General features: G+C 59.6%; 2 protein-coding genes across 4 annotated transcripts in view; one reads left to right on the top strand and one right to left on the bottom strand.

The window, feature by feature from the left end:
* The window catches only part of RPL38 (ribosomal protein L38), a 72,874-nt gene extending 55,728 nt beyond the window's left edge, over positions 1-17,146 (bottom strand). The window contains exon 1 of the mRNA XM_065693546.1: positions 17,143-17,146. The gene's annotated coding sequence lies outside the window, so the exon portion shown is untranslated. The remainder of the gene's footprint in view (positions 1-17,142) is intronic.
* SDK2 (sidekick cell adhesion molecule 2) overlaps positions 1-18,981 on the top strand; it is a 43,666-nt gene that overhangs the window by 10,834 nt on the left and 13,851 nt on the right. For all 3 annotated transcript variants that reach the window (XM_065693543.1, XM_065693542.1, XM_065693544.1), the window contains exons 2-11: positions 6,238-6,397; positions 13,702-13,808; positions 14,964-15,111; positions 15,977-16,110; positions 16,984-17,095; positions 17,235-17,425; positions 17,587-17,670; positions 17,741-17,935; positions 18,096-18,212; positions 18,334-18,501. In XM_065693543.1, coding sequence (XP_065549615.1) covers positions 6,238-6,397; positions 13,702-13,808; positions 14,964-15,111; positions 15,977-16,110; positions 16,984-17,095; positions 17,235-17,425; positions 17,587-17,670; positions 17,741-17,935; positions 18,096-18,212; positions 18,334-18,501 — 1,416 coding nt within the window. The remainder of the gene's footprint in view (positions 1-6,237; positions 6,398-13,701; positions 13,809-14,963; positions 15,112-15,976; positions 16,111-16,983; positions 17,096-17,234; positions 17,426-17,586; positions 17,671-17,740; positions 17,936-18,095; positions 18,213-18,333; positions 18,502-18,981) is intronic.

Raw genomic sequence — 18,981 nt, 5'->3', positions numbered from 1 at the left:
TGTGGGCTCAGTGTGAGGCATCAGAGCAGAGACGAATGCGTTTCAGCAGCAAGGTCGTGCAGGGTATGTGCTGGTGGCAGATGCTGCAGGGAGCCTCTCGCTGCTTTCCCTCTCCAAGGGCTGCACTGGTGCCCTGTTCAAGGATGGATGGAGGGATACAGCCGCTGTGAGATGCTCCCGCATCCTCCGAGCGCAGCAGCGCAGCCCTGCTCCAACCTGCTGATGGCTCGGGGCTGCGGCCCCTCTTCCGTGCAACAAAGCTGGTTTTATTCCTGTGATCTCAGTGGGAGTGGGGCCGAGCGAGGGAGGCTCTTCAGGCTACTCTGCCTCCCTGAAAACCCCTCTTAGCTCTGCTCTGCAATTGCTTTACGAGAAGCAGCTGCTTTTCGGCATCGCTCCTGACTGCAGCTCCCATCATCTCCCCACTGCTCAGGGCTTGGGCTGTGGTGCTGCTGGAGGGATGGAGCTGAAGCCCCTCGTGCTTGTCTTGGGCTATTGGGGAAGGCAGGAAAATCGAGGCTAACACAGGGTTTTTCCAAGCAGCAAAGGAGAGGGCTTCAATTGTCAGCCCTAGTGTAGGGAAGCAGCAGCTCTGGGGCACTGTTTTTGAGTCCCCCTCTGTTCCAGCGCACGTTTGCTGCCTCGGAACGCCATGGGAATGGGGAACTGCTGCAGCTGGACAGGGCTGGAGGGGACGTTTCAGGTTGAGGTCTGCTGCAGCCCGGTCAGGCTCTTGAGAATGGATCAGGGCTGTGGCCAGATGGATGGGGATGCGCTTTGGGATGGAATTGCCCTGGATATGTGGGTGCTCATCACTATCCTGGTGTTGTTCCTGCCCTTGAGGAAGGGCAGTGCTGGGGGTGGGTGGGAAGGCGCTGTGTGGATGGAAAGAAGGAAAACCTGGTGGGACAGGGATGTGGAGCCAGGCTGGGGACCACGCTGCAGGGACCAGAGGGACGATGCTCTCCAGAGTGCACCACGAACTTACCGGTCCAAGAGCATCACTTCCAGCTGACCCCCTCAAGCTGTGCCATGGCCCTGCTGCCTCCCCATGGCAAGAGCATCTCCCACATTGCTCTCACATCCTCGTGCCCCCGGCGAGCACCGAGCCCCCCGGCTCCGGCTGTGCCCTCTGCATAATGCAGGAGGCGAGAGCCCTCCGTGGGGGCTGCAGATAAACGTGGTAAATGGCTGAGAAATGGAGCGTGTCTGTTGGGAGCCACCTCGGCCGTTGTCAGCGCCGGGTCCTCCGCTTCCCATAGCCCCGGCTGCTGCCGGCCTGGCACCGGCACCGGTGTGGATGGGAGCAGGAGATGGAGCAGAGCCCATCGGAGCATTGGAAATTGCATTTCACGGCCGGGCGGGCTGGGATACCAACCCCAGCGCCGGGCGCTCCGAGAGGAGATAAGATTTGATTAAGGAGCCCGCTATTAATTTATGGCGAGTACACTCTGGATAGTGGAGAGGTTGCTTTTAATTAATAGCCAGGAGGAGAGTTTGAAAGCTCTTGGTCTCAGTGGGGGGAGAAGGGGAGGGAGGCGAAAGGCAGGGGAGGAAGGGAACAAAGTAAGTTGTGAGGATTAATGGACACAGCTGCGATTATAAGTCTTTTTCTTAGTGGAACGAGAAATAACTGCACCAGAAGATGTGCCATAGGGTGGGGGGGGGGGGTGCGGGGCTGAGCCACAGGGCTGAGATGGGCAGGATGGTGCTGGGTGCCTTTGGAACTGCTCTGTGTGCCTGTGGGGACACCCCATGGCCACCAGCCCAGCTTGGGGGGGGTACAAGGAATGGCTGGGATGTCCCTGTACTCCTGGGCCTGCCCTTTCCACTGAGATCAGGACCGAGGGCTGATGCTGGGATGGATATTGATGGGTTCAGTGATACTGACGGGCTGGGGAGGATGGATCCATCCTGCCCCACTGCTGGTGCCATTTGAGCCCCAGAGGGGCTACAGCGTATGGCTGGGGCTGGAGCCCCCTCCCTGCCCCTTCCCCACGGCACTGCCTGCTCAGGTGTTAGGAGGGTGAATGGGGCTCACTAAGGATGCTTGCCCCGTCTCATCCCTGTGCCTTGTCACCCCCAGACTCCCGGCCCCCACTCGGCAGCACCTTGTGCTCCGCAGCTCCCAGGTGCCGGGAGCTTTCGGCGTTTCAATTCCGTGTTTGCTGTTTGTTAAGGGGATGAAGCCTCGTCTCGGGAATGCTGATGGCTCTGGCACTGAGCACTGCTAATCCTCAGCTCCAGAGGGGACCGTGGTGGGGACACCAGGAGCACCGGGAGCCGTGCCCTCGGTGCCCATGGGGACATAAGCCCGGTGACTTTCCCAACAGACACTGAAATATTGATGCCTCCCAACCGCACGCTTACATCCGACAAGCAGGAAACGTAACTTAGCCAAGGGATGGCTCCTGGGGCAGCAGTGCAGCGCTTGGCCTTTCCCTGTCCCTGCCCATGTCCACGGCCATGGGGCCACTTGGCCAAGGTGGCCATGGAGGGGCCATGGGTTGTCCCCAGGGCCGGGATCTCTCCTTGCACCCAACCGCGGCTCTGACCCCACTGGGTTGCTCAGGGACATCTTGATCCCCCATAGGTGCTGTGGTGACGTTAACCCCTGCCATGCCAGGACAGGGTCCCCTCCTGCCCCCGGGATGGGCAGCGGGTGCCGGGGAACGGCGCCGCGAGCCTGTTACACAAATGAATAATAAAACCGGAGGAAAATTACCCTCGTATTGAAACGTGTTTTAGGAATCAAACAATTATTCTGGTAATTGAAAAAATGTGTCCTTAAATTAAATGCACTGGTTCCTATTAAAATTTTAGTGGATTTCTTCTTCTCTTATTCTTCCCCCCCCCCCCCCGCCTGCGCTGGCGGCTCCAGGCTGGTAATTATAGCGCGGGTTTCGCTTTCTCTTTATTGTTTTTTAATCTCCTCGTGCTGCGCGGCGCCCGCGATCGTCTGTTGCAGCAGAGATGTCACCGCATCGCCCCATGCTGGGGGGGCCAGGGCGCTCAGTGGGGAGGGGAGCGGTGGATGTCACCCCCTGTCCATAAGGGGCATAGAACCCCAGCATGGGTTGGGGTGAAGGGACCTTAAAGCTCCTCCAGCTCCAACCCCTGCCCCGGGCAGGGACCCCTTCCACTGGAGCAGCTTGCTCCAAGCCCCTGTGTCCAACCTGGCCTTGAGCACTGCCAGGGATGGGGCAGCCACAGCTTCTCTGGGCACCCTGTGCCAGCGCCTCAGCACCCTCACAGGGAAGAGCTTCTGCCTAAGAGCTCAGCTCAGTCTCCCCTCGGGCAGGTTCAAGCCATTCCCCTTGGCCTGTCCCTACATCCCTTGTCCCAAGCCCCTCTCCAGGTTTCCTGCAGCTCCTTTAGGCACTGGAAGACTTTTATAAGAACCTGGGTGTCCCCTGAGCTGCTGGTCCCTTATGGCTGGCAGGGGGGACCCGTCTCATGCCCCATCCCCACCTTCTCTTTGCTCACTGGGGTTTGCTGAGCACAAAGCGGGGGTCTCACCCTCCTTCTCCCCACCAGCAGCTGCACGGAGCACCCTGCCCTGGGCAGGCATTCCAGGATTCCTCTGGGCTTAAACCTTCCCGTCCCTTCCCATCAAGAGGGATTTGAAGCCTGGGGAGGGGGGCTTAGCTCCTGGCTTGCCCATTACGCCCAGCATTAGGATCCATTACTGCTCTTTAGGTACAGCCAGGGCCCCTGCTCTAAATCCACATCCCCCCCCCCTCACTAATGCTCCGGGCTCAGACCCAGCTCTGTGTAAATAAAGTGCAGGGACAAAGATTGTGATCCCATTAGGCAGGATTAGTGCCTTGTGAAGGCCTGGCATTAAAATGTCACCGGTGGTGGAGGGAGAGAGCCAGGGTCATCCCCGTTGCTGTCCCCCTTCCCTACTGCCAGCTTTTGGCATCCTGTGTATCCCATCCATCCCTGCCTGCAGCTCAGCTCCGGGTGCGGGCAGGATGGGGATGGAGTGGTTTGGTGGCACCTATTCCACGGAGGGGGCTGTGCCGGGCTGGCATAGCATGGCATGGCGCGGCCCCCGACCCATGGCCTCGGGAGCTCAGCCCCATCCCGTGCCACCGGCAGATGTGCAGATGTTCCTGGGGCCGCCCCTCGCTGCTGCCTTTGCAAAGTGATGAATTTCTGCACCAACTAATTAGCCTCTAATGAGCCAGTGGAGAGTAAAGAGGCACAGCAGATGGGGGAGAGGCGGAATTAGCTGTAATGGCCCTTGGGTTGGGGGGGGGACGTGGTGTCACACCCCCGGAGAGCTCCCACTGCCCCCAGGACCTGTGGGATCGTGGCCTCTGTCCATGCTGGCTCTGCAGTGGGCAGTGAGGTGATGGGCGATGAGGTGATGGGCACCCCTGTGCGCCCTGGATTTGGTGGTGCCATGGCCCGTGTTGCTACCAGGACGATGGGACAGAATGGTCCCCCTGGTGTACTGGGAGCAGAGCTGAGATGCTGCGTGACGTCAAACAGAGGGAAACTGAGGCACGGAAAGTTGGAGCTCGGTGCCACCTTCACCCTCGCAAGGGACACCCGGTGCACCCAGGAGCCCCTGCTCTGTCTGGGGTGGTTTTGGCTTTCGCAAGGGATCGGAGGAGCCTGTTGTGTGGGGATGGAGGAGGCTGCAGTGCCCTTTGCGGGTGGATAGGGACCAGTGGTGGAATTAGGAACTGCCTCTCCTGCTCGGCGCCGTTCTTCACCCCTTAATGCAGAACAGATGGCTCGGGCGCTTCAAAGCAAGATGAGCCTGAGCTGCTTAAAGTCAAATTAGGATGTGTGCAAACGGCCTGCGGCCCGGCGGAAGGTGTGCCAGGAGCACCCTGCATCCCAAATCCATCCCAAAAGCATCCCAAATGCATCCCTAAGCGCTCGGTGCTGGGATCAGTGGGGGGATGCTACTGGAGGACTCAGCCCGGGATGCTGAGCCCTGTGGTTTCTGGTGGGGCTCACGCAGAGGTGACCATCACCAGAGCCTGGGCATCAGCCTGTTTTGCTGCATGGATGCTTTGGCTGCATCTTGCCCTGCCTGGTCCATGGCTCATCTACTGGTTTCATGCCCGAGGTGTTCAGCCTTGAAGCTGATGTTTGGCTTTGCCGTGGCCTCAACTGGGTGCTGCAATAATCCCACATCTCCAGCCTGGCGTGGGTGAAGCTCTGGCATTGCAGGTCAAGCTCCTGCCGCAGCGCGACAGGGACACGTGTCCACACGTGTAGAGGTGACACACACCACGCACGGGCGCTGAGCCCCTTGACTGCACTGAGAGGTGCCTCAGTGCCCCAATCCAGCCTGGATCCAGTGCAGGGGCAATGGGCTAAGGGCTGCCCGCCCCAGCCAGCACTGCTGAAGGTCAGAGAGGAGCATTAAAGTAAGGAGCTCTCTGCTGCTCCTTCCCTGCCTAATGACTCGCCTGGCATTTAGCATCCCCGTGCCCACCCCGGGGACACGCAGCAGGGTGGGTGTGAATCAAACGGGCATCTCCACATGGATGCAGCAATTGGCACCCCCGGGTGCGCAGGAGGAGAGGACAGGGACCAGCGGGGCAGCTCTGCTGGTGTCCCTGAGCCCCCGTGGCGGTGGGACACCAGCACGGGCTGAGCCCATGGGCACTGCTTTGCTGTGAGCTCGGGGTGTGGAGAGCTGCGGCAGGAATTCAGCTCGCGCACAAGAGAGCAAAGCCCTGCCCCAAAGAAAAAACCCAAAGCCGTGATTGAAAGCACACTTGAAAGCTGCTGGGGAATATGAATGTGTCTTTGAAGTAAAAGGGCTTCCATTTGTTAAGCAGAAAATGGAGCTGTGCGTTTCGATTTATAGTTTTACTTAGCAAATAAAACAGGAGAGGAGCAAGTGTTTATGTCTCGCTCCGCTCCCAGCCCCTCCACCCTCTTCACCCCCCAAGTTAAAAGCTCAGTGCTTCTGAAGCACTACAAAGGCAGCCGGGAATAAAGCAGAGCAAGCGGCTTAGATAAACCCTAGATGGGCTAAGCCCTTGTCGACGGGCTGGGGAAACGGCTCAGGGCGGGCAAGTGGCCAGCGGGGAGGCCTGGCTGGGACAGAGGGATGGGGATGAGGCCACCAGCACCCCCTGCCCCTGTGCCCATGTGCTGCTGGGTTATGGTTATGGTGAAGTGAATGGGGCTGGCAGGTTATGGGGCTGGCAGGTTGTGGGTCCTCAGCCATGTCTCTCACCCCTCTCCCTCCTCTCTCTGCAGACGATGTCTCCCCATACTTTAAGACGGAGCCAGTGCGGAGCCAGGTCCATCTGGAGGGGAACCGCCTGGTCCTGACGTGCATGGCCGAGGGCAGTTGGCCCCTCGAGTTCAAGTGGCTGCACAACAGCCAGGAGCTGACCAAGTTCTCCTTGGAGTACCGGTGAGTCCCATCACACCGCTGAGCATCCGGGACCCATCCTGCCCGGTGCACCGGTCCCTGCCGGTGGACACTGCGGGCATCACCAGTCCCCCTGCGAGGGGATGCAGTGCTGGGGATGCAGCCGTTGGCTTTGCCAGGAGCTGCCTCCTCTGTTTGGAGAGCAAACGGTGGATTTAAGCAGGTCAACATCAGGGAGGAGGCGTTTGAACAAGGGGATTAACACCGGGCTGCAGCTCGCCGCTGGCTCCTGGCTCCCTGAGCTCAGTCCAGCCCAGGGATGGAGCAGGAAAGGGCAGCACAAGAGATCACCCTGGTTTGGGACATCCAGCCCCATGTGGTGACTGATCCTGATGGCCCCACATCACAGCCTGCTTGGAGCTCGCTTCTAAGTGAAGCCGGGTACCTCTGGTCATCTCCTGTGCCTGTGTGTGCCATCCTCTCAGTTTTAATCAATAATTCAGCCCGAGACAAGCAGTTCCCCATTTAAAGGCATTGAATCCAAAGGCTTCGTGTTGCTGTAGCAACGCGGGGCTGCTCCGGGATGCCGGGAGCGCAGACAATGTGGCTGGTGACGTCCCCTCCCCATCACCCTGTGCCGTGCTGGGTGCTGGGTGCCCTCCCCAGCGCGGTGCTGTGCCGGGTGCTGCAGCAGCCGTGGGGACCATGGGGCTGTTCCTCACTCAGCTGTGGTGGCTGCAGCTCTGTGGTGTCCCCAGTGCCCCAGGCTTGGTGCTGGGTGCCCCATGGCACAGGTCCCTTGTCCCTAACCCCAGTGTCGAAGCTCAGAGACCTGTTAAGCCCCATGGTTCCTGCAGCTCGCGCCTGTCAGGAGCCACGTTGGCTGCAGTGGGGACAATGCAATGTGTCAGCTCTTGAAGGGGGTCGTGGGGACAGTGGTGACACTGGGGGGACACAGAACCCATGCAGGGGCTCCCACAGGGCAGCTGCACAGTGCTGGGGCTGAGCCACACACTCCAAGCCGGATTAAGGTGTCAGGACCATGACCCTTGGCTCTGCCCCACCTCGGATTGGGTTGGGGTGCTTGGGGGGCACCTCCAAACCCAGAACTGGTTTGGACCCCCAGAACTGGGGACTCCTGGGTCTGCTCCGTGCCTTGGTTTACCCTTCTGTAGGAAAGGTGTCTGCTCAGGGATGCGCAGCAGCCCTGGAGCCCCGCATCCCTGCATCCCTGCATCCCGGCGCCAAGGTGACTCCCTGCCCAACGAGCCCCCGGCCCCCGCCTCCAGCTCCAGCATCCAGCCAGAAAGGATTAAGGAAGGAAGCGAGCAAATAAACAAACACATGAGGAAAACCCAAACAAACCCAGGCGCAGCTAATGAAGCAAACAGCCTGGATGCAAATCACTGCCTGGCTTCAACCCGTCCTCGCCCTGGTGAGGACACAACCTGCCAGCAGCAGCTTCCCTCTGCCCGCCGTGTGCTGTCTGTCCCCGCGTCTCCGCAGGGATTTCGTGTGTCGAGCTGAGGGCTGGGATGTCGGGCCTGGAACTGAGGGCGAAGCACCAGAGTGAGTGATGATGGGCAGGAGTGGAATCTGAATAGAGCTGTCGGTGGCGCGGAGCCAGCCCGCTCACGCACGGGGAGGGAGTAATTAAAACTCAACGAGTTTAGAAACGGAGTAGTCCTGGGAGAGGGGAGGGATGCTGTGGATGGACGGAGAGGCTCAGGGATGCAGCTGTCCGTGCAGGGGCCTGGGATGGCTGCGGCTGCATCGGTAGTGTGGGAGAGGGATGTGGTGTACAAGCCCGTATCAGGGATGGATTGTGCCCCCCAGCATCTCCCCATGCCAGGGGCAGGAAGGACCTTCCCTGTATCCTGGCTGTGCCCATGACAGGATGCACTGTTCTTTGCAGCAGGGCGCTGTGCTGCAGGGGGGACGTGTCCCAGGCTTAGAGTCATAGAATCATGGATAGAATCAACCAAGTTGGAAAAGACCTTTAAGATCATCGAGTCCAATCCAGGGCTGCCATGATCACTAAGGTCTCATCTACCTGTTTCGTGGCATCGAGCACGCCACCAAGCATTTCCACCCTCAGCATCCTCATTGCTGTTCCCCACATCTCTCCCATAGCCAGGAATCCCACCAGCACCGCCAGCTGCTCTCACCCTTGTGCATCGCACCCCTTTTCTGGGGGCTGCGGCTCCCCATGGCTCCCCATGAGCCATCCCGGTTCCTCCTGGTCCCATGGCCCTGGAGCTCATGGTGTGTTTTAAGGGAAGGAGCCACTCTCCCAGTTTGGCAGCGCGTTTCCATGGTGACCAGCCTTCCCTTCCCGCAGCCGCCAGCTTGCCACCGAGCGACTTGTTGGCGTGTGGTGACGGGCAGGTGGGGAACGGGAATGGGAACGGGAATGAGCTCAGCAGGTCCCCGGCCCCCAGCCAGTGCAGAGCATCCCTGAGGACTGCAGAGGGAGGAATGCGTGAGAGCCATTGGAGCATCCCTGGGGATAGAGTGTGATCAGGAACCACAGAGGGATCATGGACCAGACTGGCTCTGTGTGTGCTTTCCCCTGGGAGCATCCTTGGGGGCCATGGGGGATTAGGGACCAGCCTTCACTTGCTTGCTGCCTGCTGCTGGCATGGGGTGCATAGAGACAGCTCTCCCATGGGACCCCCGCTTCCTCCCACACTTGGGGACCCCACAGCAAAACCCCATCCCCTCCTCTGCCTGTTGTGACCTTTGCTAGGGTGATGACAGGGGTTTGGGGGGTGGAAATGTGCTGCACGCTGCATTCCCATGTCCTGGCACCGTGTTCCCCAGGGCCTGCTCCAGTTTTCCCCCTGCTCTCCAGGGCCTGCTCCGGTTTTCCCTGCATAATCTCTCTGGCGCGCTCTCCAGAGCCTGACTTCTCCTCGTACGAGGAATCATAACATGCAAATCAGGCAGCTTGATGCCTTTAATGAAATCCTCGGAAGGAAAGCGCTTCTCTGGTGAATTGAGGATATTTATTTCTCATACAAGAAATTTAACATGCAGATTAGTTGGGTCTGGTAATTCATCACATGAGATTGTCCTATTAAGGGTTGCATCGAGTCCTGCTGCCTGGAGAAATTACCTTGCACATAGATTACCTCTGGACAGACACCCATCCGTAGAGATGCATCTCCTGCGCACTAAATCAGCCTCTTGCCTCTCCCCGCATCCCTCCGCAGCTGGTGCAGGAGCTACTAAAGGGTCCAGCGCCTCTTCCTAAGAGCCCAGATCCTCTTTTCCGGGAGCTTGGAGCCTGGGAGAGTGTGATTACATCCCTGGCGCTGGCTGCCTTTGCTGCTGCAGTGCTCCCTGTGCCTCCCCCAGCTAAACAGGGTTTGCGAGACAGAGCTTCCTGGTGCTCCCCTGGATTCCTCCGGTGCCATGCAGCCCCATGGCTGGATTTGGGGCTATTTTGCCCCCCCTCCCTCCTTTATGGGATGTTTTGGGATGTGTGTACACCAGGGATGCAGGGATGCTGCACACACAGCATCCCACCAAGCCTTTATGGCCTTTGGAGGACCCCAGTTGTTTGATGCTTGGACTTTGTCCCCAAATTATGTCAAATATGGAGCCAGAACCCTCTCAAAAGCACAGACCTGGGAGGGAAAAGGGGGTGTTTTACCCCTGGCTCCCTGCTGGGACCCCAGCCTGTGCTAACTGGAGCACATCCCTGCCCCAGCTGGACCAGCTCTTCACCAGCCCAGCTGTAGAGCACAGCCCTTCCCTGAGGAGCTGATTGCCGTCCAATGGGATCATTAATGGGAGCTGATAAAGCAGAGGGGCTGCAATGGGAGCTCAGCAGTGAGCTGCTGCTCGTGCCTTCAGGTTTGGCATTGCCAAAGCTCCCAGGAGTGCCAGTGAGGCAGCACCAAGCTGGTAATGGGCAGCATGGGGTGGGCTTTGGTGGTGATGGTTGTGTCGAGAAGGTTCCTGCTTTGCTCTGTGCCTTGTCGGGCTTTGAGGGTGGCACAAGCAACAGTGCAGAGCAGCCGTGCCCATGAGCCCCGTGGATTGGGGCTGGCAGGAGAGGGGAAGGTGATGGAGGGGATCTCCGTGCTGGGACCTTGTGCAGGCTCAAGCAGCCGTGGAAAGGGGACCAGCAGAAGGTTCTTGGACCCAGAGTTACCACCTGAGCTGGATGGTGGGGGCTGAGCTGGTGAAGGCCATGCTGGAGCCTTCCGGATGCTTCACATGGCTCGAGGCTTGTGCCCCCGCTCTGCAGGCAGGTGGCAGATTAATCCATGGACGTTAATTATTAACTGGTTCATTGTTCTGACCCGACCAAGTGAGGCAGGGATTTACAGTGCCGCCGGCACCACCGAGCTCCCATTCCCTCTAGGAAGCAGCCACGTGTGTCACAACAGAGCCCTTTCCAATCAGGAGCTAATTGAGATCCAATAATACAGTTAACGGGGGCTGATGGAATAGCAGGGCGGGGGTTTAAAAGCACATTGAGCGGCAGCCGGGCGGGTGGAGGTGCCGGGATGCGCTGCTCGGATGCTGGGAGTCGTTAAACCTTTGCTAAATGTGTTTTAATGCTCACTTGGCATTTCATTATCACACGGTAACCATTCAGATGCATGTCCCCTCTAGAATTAATTAGTCGTTATACAGGATATTAATCAGAGGGGACTGTGGCAATGTGCTGCTCTCCAAAATCCCATCCAGCTGTTGCTGTTACTGGGCGGCGTTGGAAGAAGCACGCGGATTCCTGCACTCGTCCGCCTTTCCCATTTGATGGATCAAATCCTTTGGCTGATGCTTTTCCCGGCCCCTCTCCACCCCCTCAATCTAATAATAATTCGGCACCGTCAGCCCCATGCTTCTTGGCAACCCTGCAATAACAGAGCCACAGGGGCTGAGGCCTCGTGGCACCAACCAGCGCCACCACCACGAAGCAGCGTGGCCAGCGCGGTGATGCCAATACCTTGCCAGGGTTGTGTGGCAAAGGGGGGTTATGGTTGGCGGCGGTGCTGTGCCCTGTCCTGCCCCACCGATGGGATGGAGGGGAGGTCGTCGTTCCCAATGTGCGGCTCACCCATCTGTCATGATCCGATGCCAAAGCCTTCCAACTGCTTCTGCAAACCCACCGCTCCCTTGGCACGGGGCTTGTGGCTCCGGATCCCCCCTCCTGACCCCGGGGCCGTGCGGATCTCCATCAGTGCTGCCTCTTGCAGCAGGGGTCATTCCTCGCTTCGGAAGTGCTTTTCCCTGCAGGCCGTGCCCTGTCAACCTCTGTCTTCACAAACCAGCCCCTGGAACAGCCGAGTCAGCAGCAAGGGCTGCACCGGGAGCACGGCCAGACCTCTCTGTCCTGGCGTGAGCAGTGCGCTGCGTGTCCCTGCGCTGGTGCTGGGTGAAGAGACCTGGCTGGGGCCGTGCTGAGGATTGGATCCAGCGGAAGAGCTGTTTGCTTGGCACAGTGGGACCAGGGGAGCAGCGTGGCCGTGGCTTGCTCAGCCTTGGGGGCTTCACCCCTCCTCCTGCCCGCAGCACAGGGGTGAAATCGGCTGCCACCCCCCTCACAGCCCTGCATGATGGGGGAAGGAAATCAAAGCAGAGTGGTCTCGGATAAAAGCCTCTGTGGAAGCCGAGAACAAAGTCCCTGCTCGTGTCTGGTTAATGACTGCGGGCCAGGCTGCGCCCGGTAATTGATTTCCTTTCTCCGGGCTATTTTCAGCCGCTTTAGGTGTGTGCAGGAGCTCAGCTCCTTAATAGCTCCTCCAGCTCCGGAGGAGCAGGCGCTGTGAGCTGGATCTGCAGGGGTGTCCCCACGGAGGGGGGGGGGTGAAGGCTGCCGGTGCCCATGGAGATGTCCTGGCTCCCGGGGTGCGGGGACAAGGTGGGGCTGTGCCTCGGTGGGTGCTCCATGCACGGGCCCTAAGGATGAGGGTGGTTTGGGTCCTATAGGGCGGCTTGTGGGGTGGGATGGGGGGGTTTGGGACCAGGCCCCTCCCAGGGTGAGGGTTTGGAGGGGATGCAGAGGGGGGGCCCTGTGCTGCTGAGCAGGCAGGTGAGCATCAGTGTCCATCTGTCCGTCCGTGTGCTTGTGTGTGTGTGTGCTCAGGAGTCACGGTGTGTGATTTATTCACGAGGACACCACAAGGAGAGCGGGCCCATTACTCCTGGTGCCTGCCTCAGTGCCTGGCAGCTCCCTGGAATTGAAATCTCTTACTTAAAGCCTCTGGGGATCATTTTTAAATATCAGCCGTGACGCTCAAGGACTCGCTCCCAAATGGCATCTTCCCTTCTCCCACGGGGATGGGTGACCCCCGGAATGCCGCGTACCTGGATGTGTGCTGGCAGTGGGTCTGATGCCAGCCCCGCTGTGATCACCCCAGCTCGGTGGTGCCTCTGGGTGAGGTGGGCACCTCGTGTCTCCAGCACCATCTCCGTGCAGGGAGGTGAGCACAAGGTCCTGTTGTGCTTCCCTGCACAGGGAACATGCTCCTTGTGTCCTCCCAAAGTTTCATTTATGCTCAGTTATCAAAAGAACAAAGCTCTGTCGAAGCAGCCTGCGGCATGTTTTAATGCAAGATTAGATCTGGGCAAGGGAGGGTTGAGCTTGCTTATTTATTGCCTTTCTGCTTTGTGTCTGAGCACTCCCCATCAGGGAAGGTGATGCTGCAGCACCCACCCATCCCCATGAGAGATTCACCCATCTGTGAGGCCAGTGGGGTCCAGCCTGGTTTAGGGGTGATGGAGCAGGAGCCCCTGCATCCCTCCTGGGGTGGGGATGGTTCAGGGAGGTCCGGTGGTTCTGGGTCCAGTGTGGGGACCAGGGTGATGCTTGGGAATTGAGACATGGTTATTCCCTTTATCTGCTTATCGGCTGCTGGCGCTGGAGGCGATAAGAGCCTGCGCTGGGGGTGATAAGGCAGCTCAGCCTCTGCCCATTGCGTGCGGGTCCCAGGCGGAGGGACACCAGCACACCCTGGTGTGTCTCTGCCACTCAGCACCGGGGCTCAGTGTGAGTCCCGGGTCCTCGTGTCCCCAGCAGCCACCTCCGCTTCTGACAGCTCAAAGCCACTTGTCCAGAGCCTCCCACTCACAGCCATGAGTCACTGATGGCCACCAGCTCACGCTGCGTGTGTGATGCAGCAAAAGCACCTCCTACGTGCACGGCCACCAGTCACTGTGGGCCAGCAAGGGACGCTGTGCTGTCCCTCCACATGGACATGGGGGGGGTGTGTGTGTGCACATACACGCATGTAAATGGGGGTTTGTGTAGGACCTGCAGCCTCTCCCGGGGGCTGTGACCGTGACCTGGATGTCCCCAGCACCACTGAGGTGGCTCCTGTCTCCCGCAGGTACGTGATCACATCACTGGACCGCACTCATGCCGGCTTCTACCGCTGCATCGTCCGCAACCGGATGGGAGCCCTGCTGCAGCGCCAGACCGAGGTGCAGGTGGCATGTAAGTGACAGTGCCATGCAGGGACACCCGGCTGCAGGGCAGCTCTGGTGTTTGTTAGTGCAGCCCATGGCCAGCGCATGGGAGTGCAGAGTATCCCTGGGGTGATGCCAGCAGGGATGGGGATGATGCTGCCTCTGCTGCTCCTGCTGCGTGGTTGCTGCAGTGGTTGGGGGGCACGGGGGGCACCCCCCAGGCAATGCAGGCTGTGCCAGGGCTGGGAAACCCACAGCACCACGTCTGAGCACGCAGTTCTGGCTCCCTGGAGGGGAGAAGCACTTGATGGTGTGAAGCAGCCCCGCTCCTCCCGGCTGCTCTGAGAGCAAACACCGTTTATAATCGTTACTGAAGGCAAACAGGAGCGTGAGGCTGGCGGCTGCATCCGGCAGTGCAGGAGCAGGGATGAGTGGCTCAGTCCTGGATGCTTCTTCCATGGCTCCACATGGATCCTGTGGACAAATGGACCTGAGCAGGATGGGCCAGACTTTGGAGTCTGCACTAGGGGGTGATGCAAAGGCACCACGGGGAGGTTAAGCAGGATACTGAGGGTGCTGAGGGCCGTGATGCTGGCTCTGTACCTTCGGGACTTGCCCCTTGCTGTCCCTCCTTCTGTCTGGTCTGGGATACTCCCAATCCCAACCGCTTCAACACCTTCCTGAGGAGCAATGAGAAATCAGGAAGCTAATGAGAAATTAATAAGGCAGCTGTGCTAACAACTGATGATAATGGCAAAGTCGTTAAAAAAAGATTCTTTACATGTTTTTAATTACAGCAATTAAGGGAAGTCAATAAAAATCCCCTGCCCCCCCCACTTCTCCATGCCCCCTGCTTCACTCTGCTTTCAGTGTGCTTCCAGCCGGCAATGTCTGGGCAGGATGGAGGCAGCAGGTTCCCGATCCAAGGTCATGCCGGGATGATCCCGATGCTGGGACATGGGTTGTGCAGGATTTGCAGGAGCAGCCCACGGGGTCTGAGCAACAGCTCCCCCCCCCCCCATCCCATAGCATCTACCAGCCAAGGAGGGGAGCAGGAAGCAGACTCCAGCTCAGCCCCTCTGCATCCTCTGGCGGAGCCCATCCCCGTGGCCTCCAGCCAGACCCTGCTGGGTCCCTGGGTGCGTTTCCAGCCCTTGAGCCGTTTCTCCTACCTGCTCTGCAGACATGGGGAGCTTTGAGGACCGCGAGACACAGCAGAGCGTGTCCCACGGGGAGGCGGCCGTCATCCGTGCGCCCCGCATCGCCAGCTTCCCCCAGCCCCAGGTCACCTGGTTCCGCGACGGCCGCAAGATCTCCCCCAGCAGCCGCATGTGAGTACCCCTGGTACCCCCCTGCATCCCTCGAGCATCCCTCCAGCATCCCCCTGCATTCCTCTTGCATCCCCCTGCATCCCTCCAGCATCCCCCTGCATCCCTCCAGCATCCCCCTGCATCCCTCCAGCATCCTCCTGCATCCCTCCAGCATCCCCCTGCATCCCTCCAGCGTCCCCCTGCATCCTCCCCTGCATCCCGGGGGGCTACGTTTCCCTTGGCTGCCCTTGTCCTTGCAATAAGGCTGTTTAACAGATGCCTCGAGCGCATCGTGCTAACACCCACAGGCATTCGGCGACTAATGGCTCTGTTTGTCACTGAGGAAATGAATTTAGTACAGAAATGAAAATAAGAGGGAGGAAGGTGGGTGAAAGGTGGGCATCAGGGATGGAGCTGGGCACAGCGCACGTGTCCCCATGGGGCTGCATCAGGCCCCGGTGCTGTTGGAGCTGCAAACTCAGTGCTGGCAGTTGCAGCGTGCGGGAATTGAATTTGTAACCCACATTATGCAGGAATTGAACTGGTCTCCTTTCTATTTGCAAGGCAGGATTGAAGAGATAAAACTCCTTTATCTCATATTTAATGGTAGAAAAAAACATATTCCCCAAACCATTTTATGTTTCCTGCAGATTAGATCGTTCCATTAAGGAAAGGTCCCATTAATCTGCACTGTCCGATGTGCTCTGCTGGGCATGGGGGGGATGTGAGGCTCAGCGTGGTCCTGGGGCCAGCTGTTGAGCTGAACCCCTCTGGGTGCTGGTGGGAGGAAAGCTGAGGGTTGAGTCCATCCCATGTGGGTACTGCGTTACGAATGAGGGTCCCATCTCTCTGCATCAGTATCCCCCTTGTGTCCCCATCCCCACAGAGCCATCACGCTGGAGAACACCCTCGTCATCCTCTCCACGGTGGCCCCGGACGCGGGACGTTACTACGTGCAGGCGGTGAACGACAAGAACGGGGACAACAAGACGAGCCAGCCCATCACGCTGAGCGTGGCCAGTGAGTGCTGGGGGCCGTGCCCCCCTCCCGGCCCCGCTCCCCTGCACCGCCGGGCTCCCCCCGCTTTAATTTGCAGTAAATCTCATCAGAGGCTCCGCTTTGCTGACTGCACACTTCAGCTGCAGCACAATTATATAGGCACTTTGGGCTGTGCTGTAGGCGCTGATTGTGTCTTGGGTAGAGCCTCCTGCTTCATCCCTGCTGCTGGGGATGGATCCGGCCATGGCCCGGGCTGCGGGATGGGATGGTGCAGTGCATCCCCATGGGACACACTGCCCTGCTCTTGCTCCTTTTCCCCTCGCAGCACACGGTGCTCCCATCAGCTCAACACCCTCGTGGTCCATCCCTCTGGTCCATTTGGGTGAGGGTCCCCAGCCCCTGTTCAGGTGGCTACAGCCCAATGGGGGAGATGCCCCAGAGTGCCATCAGTCCTGGTACTCCCATCCCACTGCCCCATGGGGAGGGGTTTTTCCCTCTCCATAGAGGACTCTCCCCATTTCCCCTCCCCTCCTGCCCCATTAATCTGTTTTCCTGTACCTCGGCACCCTGGGGGGCCATAAACAACCTGAGCCCATGTTTATGGATTCAGCCATATCAGCAGCTTTCAAGCCCATCGCGTTTTTACAGCGCCTACATGAGGGTTTTTTATTGTCGCAATCATTTTGCTTTATATACTCCCTTTCTCCCTCCTCCCTGGCACACAGGCTGGGGCCGGGCTGGTGCTGTGGGCTCCTGTGGGAGGAGAGGGCTATGAAGGCAGCCTGATGCCAAGGTGATGGGCTTTGGGTGTCCCATTGGCCTCGCTGGGTGCTCGGGCACCCCAGGGGTGAGCAGAGGGTGCTGATGCTTTTTCCTCTGTCTTCTTTCTCCCAGATGTGGGTGGCCCGGCTGATCCCATCGCACCCACCATCATCGTCCCACCCAGGAACACCAGCGTGGTGGCTGGCACCTCGGAGGTGACCATGGAGTGCGTGGCCAACGCCAGGCGAGTAGCAGGATGGCGATGGGGATCTCCCAGGGCTGGGTACCCCCAGCTCCCTTCCCACCGCGGCTCCTGCGGGATGGAGCAGGGGGGTGCTCCACGGGGGTTATGGCTGGTTCTTGACCTGCTCCTGCCCCCCCAGGCCGCTGATGAAGCTGCACATCGTCTGGAAGAAGGACGGGGTGCCCCTCTCCAGCGGCATCAGCGACTACAGCCGCCGGCTCACCATCCTCAGCCCCGCGCTGAGCGACAGCGGCTACTACGAGTGCGAGGCCGTGCTGCGCAGCAGCAGCGTGCCCGCCGTGGCCGAGGGCGCCTTCCTCTCCGTCATGGGTGAGGACCTGGCCACGGGCAGCCCAAACCACGCGTGCAATGAGTTGAGGGTGGTCTCAGCCCTTGGGGGCTGAGGTGGGAACGACAGGAGGGAGTCACTGGGGGTGCTTTGAGCCCGGCTGTAGCACAGACCCTTCCCATTGCTGGGTTTCCCTTTGCAGAGCCGCCGCAGTTCATCAGGGAGCCCGAGAGGCACATCACAGCCGAGATGGAGAAGGTGGTGGCCATTCCCTGCCAAGCCAAAGGTGAGCTGCTCCCCAGCCGCTTTCCCCATGCCACCGCATCCCCATGCCTGATGTGACCATGTCCTTGCAGGCGTGCCCCCCCCAGAGATGGCCTGGTACAAGGATGCTGCCCTCATCCACCTGGAGAAGCTGTCCCGCTTCCAGCTCCTGGCGGACGGCAGCCTGCAGATCAGCGGGCTGCTCCCCGACGACACCGGCATGTTCCAGTGCTTCGCCCGCAACGCGGCCGGCGAGGTGCAGACCACCACGTACCTGGCTGTGACCAGTAGGTGACAGCCCCCCCGCCCCCCCATCCCAGACCCCCTGGCTGGGCTCGGGGACCCCAGGAAACCAGGGTGAGATGCTCCAGGAGCGGGTCAGCTCCTGGATGAGCACCAGGAATGGCTTCAGGATGGGTTGCGCATCTCTCTGCCCCCCCCCCTCAGGCATCGCCCCCAACATCACCAGGGGTCCCCAGGACAGCACGGTGATTGATGGCATGTCCGTGATCCTCAACTGCGAGACCTCAGGGGCTCCGCGTCCGGCCATCACGTGGCAGAAAGGTAAAGGGGATGGGGACGCGGGGGTGCAGGCAAGCCTGTATCGGAGCCCTGTATCTGCCTGCCCCATCCCTGCCTGGCCACCAGGCCCCTGATGGAGCTGACGGGGCTCCCTGTGCCGCAGGGGAGCGCGTCCTGGCCAGCGGCTCGGTGCAGCTCCCTCGCTTCACGCTGCTGGAGTCGGGCAGCCTGCTCGTGAGCCCCGCGCACCTCGCCGACGCCGGCACCTACGTCTGCCTGGCCACCAACTCCCGTGGCGTGGACGAGGCCTCTGCTGACCTGGTGGTGTGGGGTAAGGGACCCACCACGGACCCACCTCGCCCTGCTCTGCATGCGTAGGGTGGGTGGACACAGCTCCATGGGCAACCGGGCAAGGTCCAAGGCCAGGCTGGACACAGGGACTTGGAGCAAGCTGCTCCAGTGGAAGGGGTCCCTGCCTGTGGCAGAGGTTGGAGCTGGAGGAGCTTTAAGGTCCCTTCAACACAAACCAGGCTGGGATTCTATATATTAGGGAAAATTTCTTCAGGAAAATCATAGTCAAGCATTGGAACAGGCTTCTCAGGGAAGTGACGGAGTCACCATTCCTAGAAGCGTTCACAAACCATGTAGACAAAGCCCTTAGTGACATGGTTTGGTGGTGGGTTTGGTAGGCCTGGGTAACACTTAGGTTTGAGGATCTTAAAGGTGTTTTCCAATCTGGTTGATTCTATGATGCATGGTGAGGTACAGAGGCCTGCAGGGGTGGGCTGATTGAGTGCCTGGATGCACACAT

Source organism: Lathamus discolor, chromosome 13 (assembly GCF_037157495.1).
Source record: "Lathamus discolor isolate bLatDis1 chromosome 13, bLatDis1.hap1, whole genome shotgun sequence".
NCBI classification, from domain to species: Eukaryota; Metazoa; Chordata; class Aves; order Psittaciformes; family Psittacidae; genus Lathamus; species Lathamus discolor.
The sequence above is the reverse complement of the archived record's forward strand: the minus strand, read 5'-3'. Positions and strand labels throughout refer to the sequence as shown.